Raw genomic sequence first — 15,431 nt, 5'->3', positions numbered from 1 at the left:
ACTTGTTGCTGATAGTGCTCATTTGTTCACTTGTACCATTAGATTTCATTTCACCAAAAATTTCTTTCATTGAGGATATCAGGTTATTTCCCTAACTGCTAGCTGTTTTTAACCTGTGTGGGCTTAAACGCCTTCATTTCACAAACTTCCAAAGTCAGCCTAGACTTCTGAATTCCGTTTTAAAGGAAACTACAGCTGTGTATTGTTTCTAATGCATTACCTGAGTGTGAACAGATGAAACAGCTTGCACTTCAATGTTGAAAACACCCTTGTGTCCTTCAACCCACTTAATAGGTGGTGTCTGAGGTGGAACTTTCTGTGACAGAAAAGAAATACAGGATTATCATCTGCCTTTTAACAATAAAACAGAAAGTCCGTTTACACAGGGTTCTATAGAATATTCATGCACTTTATTTCAGATATCTGAATTGAGTGCCATACAGAGAACCACAGCTAGGCATGTTCTTGTTCACATCAGTGAGATGGAGACAAGTTGATGCATTGAACAGAGAAATTTGGAGCACTTCAGGTGGATGTCTAGCACCGACAATGTAAACATATATCTTCTGATGGGATATTTTTAAGACTACAAGTTCCCATTCACTCCATGGTGATGTGGTGCAGTTTTAACCCTCTAGGTAGTTCCCTACATGCCATATTTACTCAAAAGGCACAGTTTTCTTCTCCAGTAGCATCACCTGATTCCATTTCTCCTCCCTCTCCTGCACAAAAAATGAGCAAATCATCCTAGAGAAGAAAACCAGATATTGACTTGACAGCCTCTAAACAATTTTATCCCTTATTAGAAAATTTACAAGAATTTTCTTGGATAGATAACTTTAAAAGCCAAAACAATGTAAAATAACAATAATAAGAACAATAATAACAACATTTTTCTCCAGAGGTTCCCCTTTTAAAGTACAAAAAAGAAGTATTATCTACAAGCAGACAGCAACATTAGTCTGTATAACACTTATGATGTTCTTCTACATTAGGAAAATATTATCTTTTAATAATTTTCTTTGTACCTCTGGAGAGTGAATTGAATAGTGGCCAGGCAGTTTATCCAATGCAACAGGAAGACAATAATGTCCAGTTTGAAGACGATCATTTAAGAGAATTGGCAGCCACTGAAACAGATGAAGAGAGAACACAGCAATATTCATGATTATATCTGATTAGGATTATTTATCTAATTTGTTATGTACAGTCAACAAAACACCAAATGAGATATTGACCCAAACTTTTCTGCTTTAACCCATTTAACATTAATTTCTTTGTGTTTTAAATTCACTGATAGCTACTGTAGAAAAATGTACAGAACCACTTTACAAACCATCCCTCTTGAAGAAAACAAACACGGAGCTTTTCATGTATGATGAATTTTTCTAATAAAGCCTATCAGAATGATTTTCATTTTAAAAAATAATGTATTTTGAATAGACTGATACTAGGCTTTGAAGCACATCAACAGAGTTAAAGTCTTGCTAAACTGAACACCTTAGTCATGGTTGCTATGCGAATTAAGACCAAAATGACTCATTGTAACTCTGTATTTGTATTTGGACACACTTGATTTTTCTCCTGTTCAAGTCTTAAAGAGGCTGTGCAGGGAAGAAATATTTTGTATGTAGGTGAACAGAAGCTTGAAAATTAAGTCCTCATGTAAGCCATGTCTTTCTTCTGAACTATAAACTAATTTACTTCTTACCAACCCCACTGACACTGGTGAGACTATACCTGTCCACAAAAGAAAGCATATCTAAAAGGGTTCTCAGTACTGTGATAAAAAGCAAATACAAACTGTGTAGCAGAAACACAAGAAAGAACTATTCTGGCCCTGCATCTCAGTTCGTGATGACAGCACAGGATGTTTGAAAATCTGAAGTATTATCATCATCATCATCAGGGCCTTCCTCTTCAAAATTTCTTCAATTAAAAATATCAATTTAGAAAGAAAAAGTTAAAAAATACTATGGTACTATATGTATTTCTTAAGCTAAAACATTGCCAGTCACAACAGGAGGATAACGAATGTGAGAAGATTACAATTTAACTTCTAAATTACAAGACACATTAGAGGATGAATGATATGCCATTAAAAAAACATAATTGAAAGTATTATGCCAGTTATTACCTCATATATAAACATGTTAGATAACAGTAAATGTTGTAATTGCTTATGGTCTAGGTTTTTTGGTGGTGGTGGTATTTTTTTTTCCTAATAAATAGCATCTAACAGAATTGGGCAATATGCTATAAAGCATTGTTGTTGCGAATAGTTTGGTGAGTACTTCAGTTGGGTCATGTGAATTCATCAACTTAAAGTTATTTAACGATGTAAAATTATAGGATGAGGTTGTAATAAAGCACAGGTTGGTTTCTGACAATTAACATTAAGACATTCTACTGGTTTTGACACATTGCCATAACCTGGAAGTTGTCTTGATTATCAAAGAGTCAGTTGGTATGGGATATACAGACATACATATCGCACAGAACTTACTGAATACCCAAGGAGGGTTTCCACAGATGCTCCTTGCTTTGGCTGGCAGCTGATGTGATAGAAGGTGAACAATAGATGGTGTTTCTCTGTGAGTTTTGCTGGCAGTTTAATTTTCACTTCTTCATAGAAGTCAGGGGACCTGTTTAAAAAAAGTGTCAAGCTAATTTCCAATGTAAGTATGAGACTGAGCAGAAGGCAAATTTGCTGATGGGCTTTAGGATGGCTATAAAAACTGTATAAATCCTGAAAACATCCTCATAGCCAAGTTAAACAAAATACCTATATATACAGCTATAATTATGATCTATCTACAGTCTTGAATCAGGAAGAGCACAGATGGTATCAGACGGAATTTTCATCTTTCATACATTTCTATATCTTTATAAATACTCAGTGTTATTTTGTGTTCCAGAGTATTTATTATGTAGATCTGAGAATGAGAATGTCCCTTAGTCTCTTTCAGACCTGCAAAATCATCAAAGTGAATGATAGAGTTGTGCTGCTGCTTCCTGCTCTTGCTCCTTAATCTTCATATAAGGAATATTCTCAAGTAACCTCTGAAAATCACCAAACAAGTAAAGCAATGGCTACTTATGCAATGGTTACTTATGTGCAAACACAGAGCAATCCAAATTAGGCATGATAAGCTCTCAAAATGTGAATGTTTAAAATAAATGTATTAGTACCAACATTCCTTCATGAACTATGTAGGTTAAGAATCATGTAAAGAGGTCATAATTACTGTATGTCAAGTAATACAAATAGTTACAATACTTACTTATTATGATATGTGACAGGTGTGTATATTTCTTGCACAAATTCTGAACCTGAAGATTTCCCAAAAATTACCTACATTAAGAAAAGAAAATAGCAGTACTCAGGTCTACAATATTTCATTTTCATTGTCCTGCATAAATTTTAAGAGAGTATAAAAAGGCTAAATTTGAATATTCAATTTTACTGGAACACATTGACACAAACGACTTATTACCAAGCATCTTCCCCACACACCACTTAGGGTAAACCACCAGAAAAATGCAGCAGAGGCCATTCCCAGCACCACTGACTACCTTACATCACATTCTCCAGTCTTGCACTAAAACATGAGGACTTGCATGAATAAAGTTGTGGTAAGCCTCTTCCACAATGTCACATTGCCTTTAACTAAATTCTAAAAAAATTAAATTAAAATTATTTTTAAAAATTTGCTTTTTTGGTTGTTGCCTGCTCTTTTTAGGGTGAGATCCATCTCATCTTACCTTAGAGGTCTAAATTCCTTTACAGTCAGTGAAAAGAAATAAGCATTTTTTGATGTTTAAATTGCTTCCCTCATTTCAGACACAGCTTCATGGTAAGGTCCTGAAACTTAGTAATTTTAAAGGGAGCCCAGGGAGATGATCTCGGACAAGGATATCTGTACACTACAAGTCCATAAGTACTGAGGTGAAGCTTTCCTACAGTTGAGAGGATTGCCAGGTGAGCTGTGTCTGTCCTAACTGTCATATGGGTAACGTTTAAGGAAACCAGCAATGCTGTGTTGTGTCAAAGGCAGTGTTGCATCCACAGAGTACACCCCCATCTCTGGAAGAAAAGTAGCTTGGGAGAACACTGTGCTGATCCTCTGATTTCAATTCCAGAGCTCATGTGGCATAAAATTATGATGTATTGTGCAGCATCAGCACACTGATAAAGGCTGGTCAGGTGTCAGTCCTTGCTCCAACATACTGTTGGATTAAAACATCTCAGAGTAATATTTCCACTCATTTCCCTTCACTAACACATAGAAGATTTTATCCCAATGTCATTCGCAAACAGTCAATTACTGTGTGAAAATTTCCCATAAAGTTCAGGCTGAAGCAGATATCTAGGTTGGAATGCTTCAAAGTGAACCTCTGAAGCTTGGCAAAGCTGAAGAGAGAATCTTATAATGAACGATGTTGAATAACCTGAACATAGTGCTGTCTGCTGTGCCAGTCATGCACACTTAAGCCCTAACACACGGAGTGTTTCAAACATGGCAAACTCTGCCTGCACTGCGTGATTGTGCACCTGTTCAGATTCACACAATGAAGATCCCAACTGAGTGTGACCCCTTAATTCTTAAAAGGTCTCTGAAGCTCTGTGAATTTTATCATTCAAGTTTCCACCCCACCCCATTTAATATGCTGTCAGTCTTCTGAAAACAAGGCAAGAAAAAGAGATTAGAAGGAGTGATATGCTTCTGTTCCACTCAAGGGACAAGTCTGCATTCTGATGAGAACATCAATGTTAAGGCTTCCCAAGGTCCCACTAGAAACTGTGGTGGTGGGAAGCAAACAATGACTTTTCTCTTCAGAGGTTCCTTGGGAATGCACGTAAGTGGAAGCCTGCTAAGAAATCTCAGTGTTTACCGGCATTGCACAGGATGGGTCTTCACCACACATAAACTGGATCTTGATGGTAATATTTCTTGCAGAAGCCAGGCGGTTAGCAAAATTCAGCCTCTGAGGGTAAACATAGAGGAGATTTCTGGAAGGAAGAAAAGGAAGAATAAAATGGGTAAATGACAAGCATTTGCAGTTCAAAATGAAGTGCACAAATAAGCATTTTTCATATTCCTTTTCCTGTTCTTCAATTTCACTGAGATAGTGAAAGCTTTGCTAGAACTCTCCTTCAAAAGTTCACAAGGAAACGGTAAGTTCTTACTGTGACACACAGATCATACTATGTTTAAGGTTTCTCATACAGCATGCTATTTCAGAAGGCAGTCTCCCTATCTTTTTTTAAATATGTAACTCAATTACAAATGTATGAATGTATTTGCTCAACATAATGAAAACCAAGTAACTTTCAAGAAAGCAGTTCCCTTGTCAGCTTTGAAGAATCAAGACTTTGGAAGGAGTAAGGAATCACTCAAAGGTGATAGAAACAAATAAACTAGTAAATATATCCAACAATTGAAGTTCATATATTCCTATCTTATAGAAACAAAATGGCATGTATTTCTAGGTTATGCAAATGAAAAAGCAGTATCAAAGAATTTAAGTAAATACAAACAAGATATTTTTAACTAGGATTCCAGAAACTGATACTTATTATTATTCAGTAATGAATATGAATAATGCTTTAAAATACAGTACACTCTGTTGCTTACTAGTATTTGCACATAGACATTTAGGCTGAAGGTGAAAATTAGGCTGGAGGTGAGGAGAAAGTTCTTCGCAGAGAGAGTGGTTGGCCATTGGAATGGGCTGCCCAGGGAGGTGGTGGAGTCACCATCCCTGGTGGTGTTCAAGGTGGGATTGGATGTGGCGCTTGCTGCCATGGTTTAGATAGTCATGAGGTTTAGGGTGACAGGTTGGACTCGATGATCTTTGAGGTCTCTTCCAACCTTCTTGATTCTATGATTCTATGATAACACTTAATTTAAAAAACACCCTTAATTTCAGTGGAGAATTTGGCAGCATAGAAGGTCTTCCAAATTCAAGACCCAGCAATTCTGGGAAAAGAGTCAAAAAGCTAATAGAAAGCTTTTTCTTCAACAAAGTCTACAGCAAGTTTGAGATTTCAGCTACACCTGGATTATATACATTCTGGCTTTCACGCTTTCTTTCTGTCTGTGATAGTCAGAAGCTACACATAAAATCACTCTGCCCTTACCAGAGATATTTCCTCAGCACCATCATCAGCTGAAAATGTGAAGCAGCTTTGGAAAATATTTCCACTAGGTCAGACAGTCCATCTTCCATTTATTGTATCTTGTGACATGGAGAACTGTGATTGATTCTCCTTTCTACCATTTGTCGCAATGTGGCAAAGTAATCTCCAACTACACACAGTTCAAGCTACCTTCCTAACCCACACAAGATATGTGGGTGATGGCAAGCCTTGGCAAACAAACAAACAGGCATGTAACTTACCATTCCTTTTGGTCAGAATAGTACTCCTGCCTGCCCAGCTAAAGCACTTTCTTCCTTACCTTCTTAAGTGCAATTTCTCCTCTGACTACTTCTCCAAGATGATGTTAGGAAAAGTTGAGTGAAAGAGAGAAATGTATTGGTAACCTCCACTGAATTGTGCTTGGAAGAATGAAGGGTATTATCAACATTACTTCTGCCAGAGGTGAAGAAGTACATGCACAGGAGGCTGCATAATCCAGTCATTACTTCATTAATCTGCAAACCATCAGAAGATGCCACAAATCCATATAATGTCCCTGAGCACTGGCTTTTACATTTAGATGTGACTTGAGTTGAAATATACGTAAAATCACAGAGACCTCTCTGCTGACTACACAACCAAAGAAATATTACTTCAGCAAGTATTGTACTGAAGCTTGTGCCATTTATGGTCCAGTAGTTTTAGGGTTCTTGCTTACATGTGCATAAAACCCATCAGTGCTGAGGAAGAAGAGGCCACTTTCCATCGTTTTTCCAACAGTTGTGGCCAACTACAGAGGTCTCGTCAGACTGGAAGTTAACCAGTGTGACACCCATCTACAAGAAGGGCCTGAAGGAGGATCTGGAAAACTGCAGGCCTGTCAATTTGTCTTTGGTGCTGGGTGTTGTGGCTTGGCCCTGGCTAAGGGCCAAATGCCAAACCAAATACACTGGAGAAGCTGATCATCCTGAGTACCACCATGCAGTATTTGCAAGACAATCAGATGATTAGGCCTAGTCAGCATGGGTTTATGAAAAGCAGGTCCTGCTTGACTAGCCTGATCAGCCTGGGTGGCCAAGAATGCCAGTAGCAACCTGGCCTGTATCAGGAAGAGTGTGGGCAATAGGACTGGGGAAGTGATTATTCCCCTCTACTCAGCACAGGTGAGGCTACATTTTGAGTACTGTGTTTAGTTTTGGGCCCCTCACTACAACAAACACATTGAGCGTGTCAAAAAAGGGCACAAGGCTGATAAAGGGCCTAGAACACGTATCTTATGAGGGCTGAAAGAACTGGGACTGTTTAAGCCTGGAGAAAAGAATGTTCAGTGGAAACCTTATTGCCCTCTACAACTACCTGAAGGGTGGTAGTAGGCAGATGGGGGTTGGTCTCTTCTCCTGGTCAACCAGTGACAGAACAAGAGGACACAGTCTCAAGCTGTGCAGAAAGAAGTTTAGGCTTGATCTTAGAAAAAAATTCTTCAGAAAAAGAGTGATTGCCCATTGGCAGGGAGGTGGTAGGGTCGACATCCCTGGAGGTGTTTAAGGAAAGACTGGATGAGGCACTTAGTGCCATGGTTTAGTTGATTAGTTAGGGTTGGGTGTTTAGTGGGACTTGGTGATCTTGAAGGTCTCTTCCAACCTGGCTGATTCTGTGACTTCTGTGACCTTATTGCTTTCTACAAGTACCTTAAAGGAAGTTGTAGTGACCCGAGGGTCAGTCTGTTCAACTAAGTAAAAAGTGACAGGATGAGACGAAACGAACTCAAATTGTGCCAGGGTAAATCTAGATTGGGTATCAGGAAGAATTTCTTTACTGAAAAGGTTATCAGGCATTGAAACAGCTTGCCCAGGGCAGTCCCTATCCCTGGAAGTATTTAAGAGCTGTGTAGAAGCAGTGCTTAAAGATATTGTTTAGATGAGGACCTGTCAGTATTAGGTTAATGATTTGATTTGATCTTAAAGGTCTTATCCAATCTAGGCAATTCTGTGATTCTGTGAAATGCTGACTCTTGATATCCTGCACAGATGAAACTCATGAGTGACATTTTGAAGCAGGACAGTGAGGAGATGATCAAAAGAGGCTCCCTCTCACAGGCATGATTTGTAGACCTATTGCTGATCACTTTGTAATTGCTACTGTCTGTCAGCATCCATATCCTCCAAAAACCCGAGAGGAAGCAATGACAAGAAGAATCTCCATACGGCAGTGAGCAATGATGTCAGGGCAGTGCACACTACTGGCTTTTAAATGTAGAGCAGATAGAATGACCATGAAGATGTGGTGAGCTCCAAGAGGCATTTTGTCTCCCTTGAGTCTCTGAACTGAGCAGAAATATTCAAACAATATGTCACTGCATTAAAGCAATGAATTACTTTCGGTCAATGTGATTAAATATCTCCCCTCACTGCCTCCACAGAAAATGTAAAGTTCTACCTTCAGACAGAGTCAGAAGTGCTTACAAAAAGCAAAGAATCTATTCAGGACTCAGTACAGGTCTACAAAAGCCATGGTAGAGCACCCAACTTCACTGAGACCAGAGTTCCACATGACAGTAGAGGCTTGGGTGAGGTATAGATCCAAACAACTTCTCTCTGGTTATAGACCAACCCAGCAGAGCGACAGTAAGATAAGATTTCAGAATCAGTTTCTAGGAAAACAACTGAGGGTCCACGTGGCCTGACACAGGACACCATGCACTACTTCTCATTCTAATTTGTTGGCCTTCATACACTTTCACGGTGATTTACACATAGCAGCGTTGACTTTCCATAGCAAAGCAACATAGATCTATCTTCTGCCAACACAAAATCTATGCAGAGTTTCAAGTTTGTGACTCTTCTCACTGAAAATTCTTCTTTGTGATTACTGGTTGTACGTATGTGTGACATCATAAATCCTTCTCCTTGCTACATTATAGAATACATGAGATGTCAAAAAGTGCATTTCAAACTTCTAATGAATGTTAGATATATCCATTGATGACTGTGAGGAGAAAACCATACATAGCAAAAGCCAATGTATGTGCAAATAGTCACTGCTGATACAAATCACAAATGTTCTACAGCTGAACTGTGAGGGATGGGTTAACACTGCTATTTAATACTTACGGTACTAGAAGCAAAATACATCCATTAGTTATAATTTCCAGTCTTCTGCTGTTGTCCAGGTAGGTGAGAAATTAAAAAAAAAAAAAAAACAACCCACGGTTGAAAATTATAATGCAAATCACAAACACTTGCACCAAACATGGAAATCTGTTCTAGTCGTCCACTGACTAGCAGAAATGGAACAATAAAGAACTTTAAGATCTCATCTTTAGAAGGATGTATATGTATTATATGTTCTTTATCTTAGAATGGATAATTTGGGTAATAATATGAATGATTTTTTTCATGTTACTGCATCAGAATCAGGTAAAGGGTCAGTGGCCAGACTGTCATTAAACTGAGGCTGAGAGTGATTGTCACTTTATCCTGTCCCTTAGCATTGGTCTGAAAAACTTAATAACATTTCTATTGAAGTTTGAGTCAATACTAAAAAAATGATGCAGAGGAACCAGAGCAACTGAGTGGAAGGATGACTCAAAACACAGATTTCTGCAGATTCAAATCACAGAATAAACGTTACCTAGATCTCAGAGTCAAATCAACTAAAATTTTGATAGCTTTCTCTCCAGGACTTATAGTTATTCATTATATATCACTGAACTGACCCATCATTACTTCAAATATCAAATACTGCAAATAAGTAATCATGGAATCATAGAATGGCTTCAGTTAGACAAGATCTTGAAGATCACCTAGTTCCAGTCCCACTGCCATGGGCAGGGACACCTCCCACTAGAACCGATTGCTTAAAACCTCATCCAGCCTGCAGGGTCTTAAACACTTCCCAGGATGAGGCATCTCCAACTCCTCAGGGTAACCTATATCAGTGTTCTCACCACCCTCCTATTAAAGAACTTCTTCCTAATGTTTAATCTAAATCTACCCTGATCTAATTTAAAAACAATGCCCCTTGTCCTATCATTACATGCCTTTGTAAATAGTCTCTTCCCAACTTTCTTGTAGTCCCCCCTTCAAGTACTGGAAGGCCACTATGAAGTCTCCCTGGAGCCTTCTTTTCTTCAAGCTGAACAACCACAACTCTTTTCACCTGTCCTATAGGAGAGATGCTCCAGACCTTTGATCATTTTTGTGGCCCTCCCCTGGACCCACTCTATCAGGTCAAGGTCTGTGTATTGAGAGCCTCAGAGCTGGACACAGTATCACAGAATCACAGAACGTTAGGGGCTGGAAGGGACCTTGAAAGATCATCTAGTCCAACTCCCCTGTTACTATGCCTCAATTTCTACCCATTGCCCCTTGTCCTGTCATTAGGTATCACCGAGAAGAGCCTGACTCCATTCTTTTGGCACTCACCCTTTACATATTTGTAAACATTAATGAGGTCACCTCTCAGTCTCCTCCAAGCTAAAGAGCCCCAGCTCCCTCAGTCTCTCCTTGAAAGGGAGACGTTCCACTCCATTAATCATTTTCATGGCTCTGCGCTGGACTCTTTCAAGCAGCTCCCTGTTCTTCTTGAACTGAGGGGCCCAGAACTGGACACAATACTCCACATATGACTTCACCAGGGTAGAGTAGAGGGGGAGGAGAACCTCTCTCGACCTACTGACCACCACCTTCTAACACACCCCAGAATGGCATTGGCCTTCTTGACCACATTGCTGGCTCATGGTCAACCTTGTCCATGGACAGAACTTTGACCACTAGGACAGAAGTTGAATGAATGAAGTGTAAAGAGCTGAAGAAAGGAAGACTGTAACTGTAGAACTGTACTTTTATACATCCATTTGCAATCTCAGGCCTTGTGACTTCTCCAGTTACGTAAACAGAGGTAAAGCTCCATCTTAAAATTCTCATTGAATTCCAATAACCAAAAGTGAAATTTCTGACATACCAGATTTTTACACATAATAGTGAACCTATTTGAAATATGACGATACAGCTAAGAATTAAGGTGAGATTATTTTGCTAAATGAATATAATTAATTAACAAATGACACTGTCAAGGAGCACCAGCAAATACAGTAGCACGCTGTACCTTCCTCAAATACAGGATACATACCCTGCTGAGGTTACATGTGTTAGATAATATGAGGCAAAATTTCATACTTACCAGAGATAATGTACTTCTAAAATTACAGTTGAAAATGCTTAAAAACCTTAGTGAATGACATAGGATTCAAAGCTTTGCAGAAAGGTAAGTGTTAGAACTGGAACTGGATTTAAGAATTGTCATTCAGTCCCACATTCCTTCTACTTTAGGAAGAGGCTTGCACTGAGATACCTACACATTAATTTCAATCTTTAATTTCTACAGGTCTCTGGAAGACTTAATTTAGCTTCTTGAGAAAGAGAAGAGCACTCATTTACTTGGAATACACTAAAAATTATTTGCATTTAATTTCATTTTTTTAAAAGCTTTCCTTAACAAGATTTTCTTGCTGACAGTGTGCCTTTTTTTCCCACACTATAGAGCAAAGAACAAACAAATACTGAATCTGAAGAACAATGGCATCAAGAACACAACATGAGATTTGTTTGGAAGGCAAAACACAATATTTATCAGTTATGAGAGATTTAAAATTAAAGTGCTCAGCAGAATGGGAATGCAGATATTATGCTAATGATTTTCATAAAGAGAGCTAACAGCAGTTCACAATACCAAATTATAAAGATTGTTTTGAAATGCTGTTGTTGCTTTTGAAATAATACTCGCTTAAAAGTATACTGAAAACAGTTTTCAAGAATTTAATAAATTAAAATCTACCAAAATATTTTGAAGGACACAAAAAGCCCCTTTAATTAAAGCACTTGCATTTGATTTTTTTAAAAACAATAATTACATATTGCTTTGAAGGCTTTGCTTTCAATTAGAAATTTAGACAAATCCGTATTTTATTCAGAGTCATGCTTAGTGACTACACCGAGATCACCATACCATGGTGGCATTTTTCCTCTCTGCCTGTATACATAATTAATGAAGTTTGTTATGAGGAGTTAGGTGTAATACTTCATCTGTAAGCTCTGTGACAGACAAGCTGCCTATGGGAGAGGAGCATGTGTTTTTGCTTTCATTGTTTCTGTTTTGTTTTGCAGCATTTGGCAAAGCCATTTTTATCTGAGTGAAAGGCAAAGAAAAGTTAGGAAACTTTCCATGAAACCTCTTACTGCTGAGACAGTGTAGTAGATGCCCAGGAAAGATTAAGAAGCTTGGAAAACAGCAAGCAGCTATTTGCATTGGGATGAAATCCTGTGTAATGAAGTGTAGAATAGACAAGGACACACTCACATCTCTGTCTGAAATTGTAGTAGGTAGCTAAAGCTGCTTCCTTCGCCTGTGCACAGCAACGCAATACTAATCTCTACTTTGTTTTGTCTGAAAACAGAACCAGAAGTCCTAGCATCTCTGACTGGCCCCAAACTAGAGCAATGGCCCTGTAGAAGACACACAGGGCTACTGTGCTCTCTCCAGATCCCACTGGCAGAGAAGCAGAGAGCAGCAGATACCAATAAGACAGTAATAATAGGTCTTTATACAACAATAGCCTTACTCTCTCAAAACTACTCAAGGATGGGGTAGATTGATTAGCACCAACAGAGAAGGCCTCCAGTTCGCACTACAGACTATAGCAAGCCCAAAGACAGCATAAAGTGGTTTGCAATTACATGAAACAAAGGAGCAAAGGAAAGGTGGTTTTTTCTCCCCTCACTCTGAAAACCCCCTCAGCATTAGGCACTTCCTCCATCAAAAACAGAACTTCCTGTGCTTGGTTAAGCTGAGTTACTGCTGATGAAATGGACCAAATCCTTCCTCAGCACCAACATTTCATCAACATTCTATAGTAGCAGTAAGCAGCATCATTTTCAGGTATATTTAATGAGAAAAAATAGAAATAAACTTTAAAAGACACGATTTTTCTTATTAAAATAGAAGGGTATCGAAATAAATAAATCTTGAAATTTTCAGGGAACTATTTTTATTAAAGCAATATAGGTACACAACAACAATAACAAACAAAAAAGTGGTCAGTTTCACAGTGCACAAAGAAAGTGGCAGACTGATCTCAATGGTATAAATCAGAAATTGCATCATTTAAAATAACGGCATTATACCAGTATAAAAACTAGCAGGATCTACAATAAAGTATTATAACAGAAGGCTTTTTCTGCTCCTTCTATCACAAAGGAAAAAGCTATTATTTTTTTAAAATACTTTTTTCCTCTGAAATGTCTTTCGTCTCCTGCAAAAAAACAAACCTCAGTAACAAAACCAGCCAACCACCACCACAACAACAAAAACACAACAAAAACTTTTCACTTTTCTTGGAAACATTCGGGAGAGAAACTAAAGCTAAATGTTTCATTTGTATTTGTCTGGACATGCATAGAGTATTATTATGCCAGTAAGAGCTTATTAGTCTGTATTTTTGTAAGTTTTTACTTGTTATTTGAGTACATTTGTATATCTAACCCTTTCATTCATGATAATGTTCATAGAAAACAGGTGATTATTTTATCAATTTTCATTGTTTTAATATAGCACTGGTACAAAAAAAAATGGTTTGCAGACTTAGAACCAAAAATTAGGAAACATCAGATCACCTATAACACACCAGTGCGCCATGACACTGAGTTATGATCAAATACTACCACATTGTTTAACTAAGACAGGATGGTTCTACTTTTCAGATTAGAGAAAAGGGAATACAATAACATGAAACACTTCATATTTGTTTCTATTGGAGTTTAGAGTTACTTTGCATACGTTAATCTCAGTATTCACTGTGCAGAGAATTGTAGGACAGTTAAATTACACAAAGAGTAGGAAGACTTGACAGAGGGATCTGGACAGGCTGAATTGCCAGGTGAGTGGTCATGAGGTTGAACAAGCCCAAGTGCACAGTCTTTGACTTGGGTCACAACAAACCCATGAAATGCTGCCAGCCTGGGGAAGAGTGCCTGCCCTGTTCAAAAGGGACCTGGAACTGGCAGTCAACAGCCAGCTGAATATGAGCCTGCAGTGTGCAGGTGGCCAACAGCATCCTGGCCTGTATCAGCAATAGTGTGGCCAGTAGGCCTACGGAAGTGATCATCCCCTTGTACTCAGCACTGGTGAGGCCACACCTTGAATACTCTGTTCAGTTTTGGGCCTCTCACTGCAAGAAAGACACTGAGGTGCTAGAATGTGTCTAGAAAAAGGACAACAAAGCTCCTGAAAGGTAAGAGAACATGTTTTATAAGGAGCAGTTGAGGGAACTGGTGTTATTTATCCTGGAGAAAAGGAGGTTCAGGGGTAATCTTATTCCCTAGAACTACCTGAAAGGAGATTGTAACAATGTGGAGGTCAGTCTCTTTTCCCAAGTAACAAGTGATAGAACAAGAGGAAAAGTGCTCAAGTTGTACTAGGGGAGGTTTAGGTTGGGTATCAGGAAAAATTTTCCCTGTAACGGTTGTTGAGTAGGTCGGTTGAGTTACCATCCCTGGAGCTATTTGAAAGTCTTTAGATGAGACACTCAGGGACATGGTTTAGTGGTGGACTTGGCAGTGCTAGGTTTATGGTTGGACTCAATGATCTTAGAAGTCTTTTCCAACTTGAATGATTCTATGATTCTAAATAGATCATCCTACATTACCTAACTATACTTTTGCTCACCAAATAGAACACTGGCATGATTGTGTTGCAAAAACGTCTCAGATGTGACAAAGTGATTCTGGCTTGTGGGAAAAGGGGACACTTTCAATGGCACAGCACAAACACAAGCGTTACTTCCTGCATTCCACCTACTTTCAGATCCTGCTGTTTCACAATATTAGCAAAGCTGGTTTGGCTGTGTGGGGAACTCTTGCTGGAGTTCATTAACAGTTTTAGCTGGTAACTTCCCTTTCTTGTTCCAAGCGTGTTTTTTGTCACAGTCAAAACATGACCTAGCATTTTGGCTTTTTTTTCACCATTTCCTCAATGTATCTAACTAACTGTCTTCAGAATTTTATTTATTAACTGATTGAGTTTTCAGTTTACTACTTATGGCATGTCATTCTTGTCATTACCACTGATTTACTAATTAAGTAAAGATTAGTGAAGGCGACTATTTTCTATAGATATTGTTTTCATTATTACAATCCTACTTTGTTTTGTTGCCATGACTTCTGCTTCAGTGAAAATCAAAACAGAGCTCAAAAAGTCTAAAGAGATTAAGCATGCTAGGTGTGAACTTTTG

At 38.4% G+C, this 15,431-nt stretch overlaps 1 protein-coding gene across 1 annotated transcript in view; it reads right to left on the bottom strand.

The window, feature by feature from the left end:
* DOCK8 (dedicator of cytokinesis 8) overlaps positions 1 to 15,431 on the bottom strand; it is a 72,112-nt gene that overhangs the window by 38,399 nt on the left and 18,282 nt on the right. The window contains exons 14-18 of the mRNA XM_054398027.1: positions 4,897 to 5,014; positions 3,285 to 3,355; positions 2,507 to 2,645; positions 1,029 to 1,130; positions 221 to 316 (exon numbers count right to left, since the gene is read on the bottom strand). Of these exons, the coding sequence (XP_054254002.1) occupies positions 221 to 316; positions 1,029 to 1,130; positions 2,507 to 2,645; positions 3,285 to 3,355; positions 4,897 to 5,014 (526 nt within the window). The remainder of the gene's footprint in view (positions 1 to 220; positions 317 to 1,028; positions 1,131 to 2,506; positions 2,646 to 3,284; positions 3,356 to 4,896; positions 5,015 to 15,431) is intronic.

Source organism: Indicator indicator, chromosome Z (assembly GCF_027791375.1).
Source record: "Indicator indicator isolate 239-I01 chromosome Z, UM_Iind_1.1, whole genome shotgun sequence".
NCBI lineage: Eukaryota > Metazoa > Chordata > Aves > Piciformes > Indicatoridae > Indicator > Indicator indicator.
Note: the sequence above shows the minus strand (reverse complement) of the source record. Positions and strands in the feature narration are given on the sequence as shown.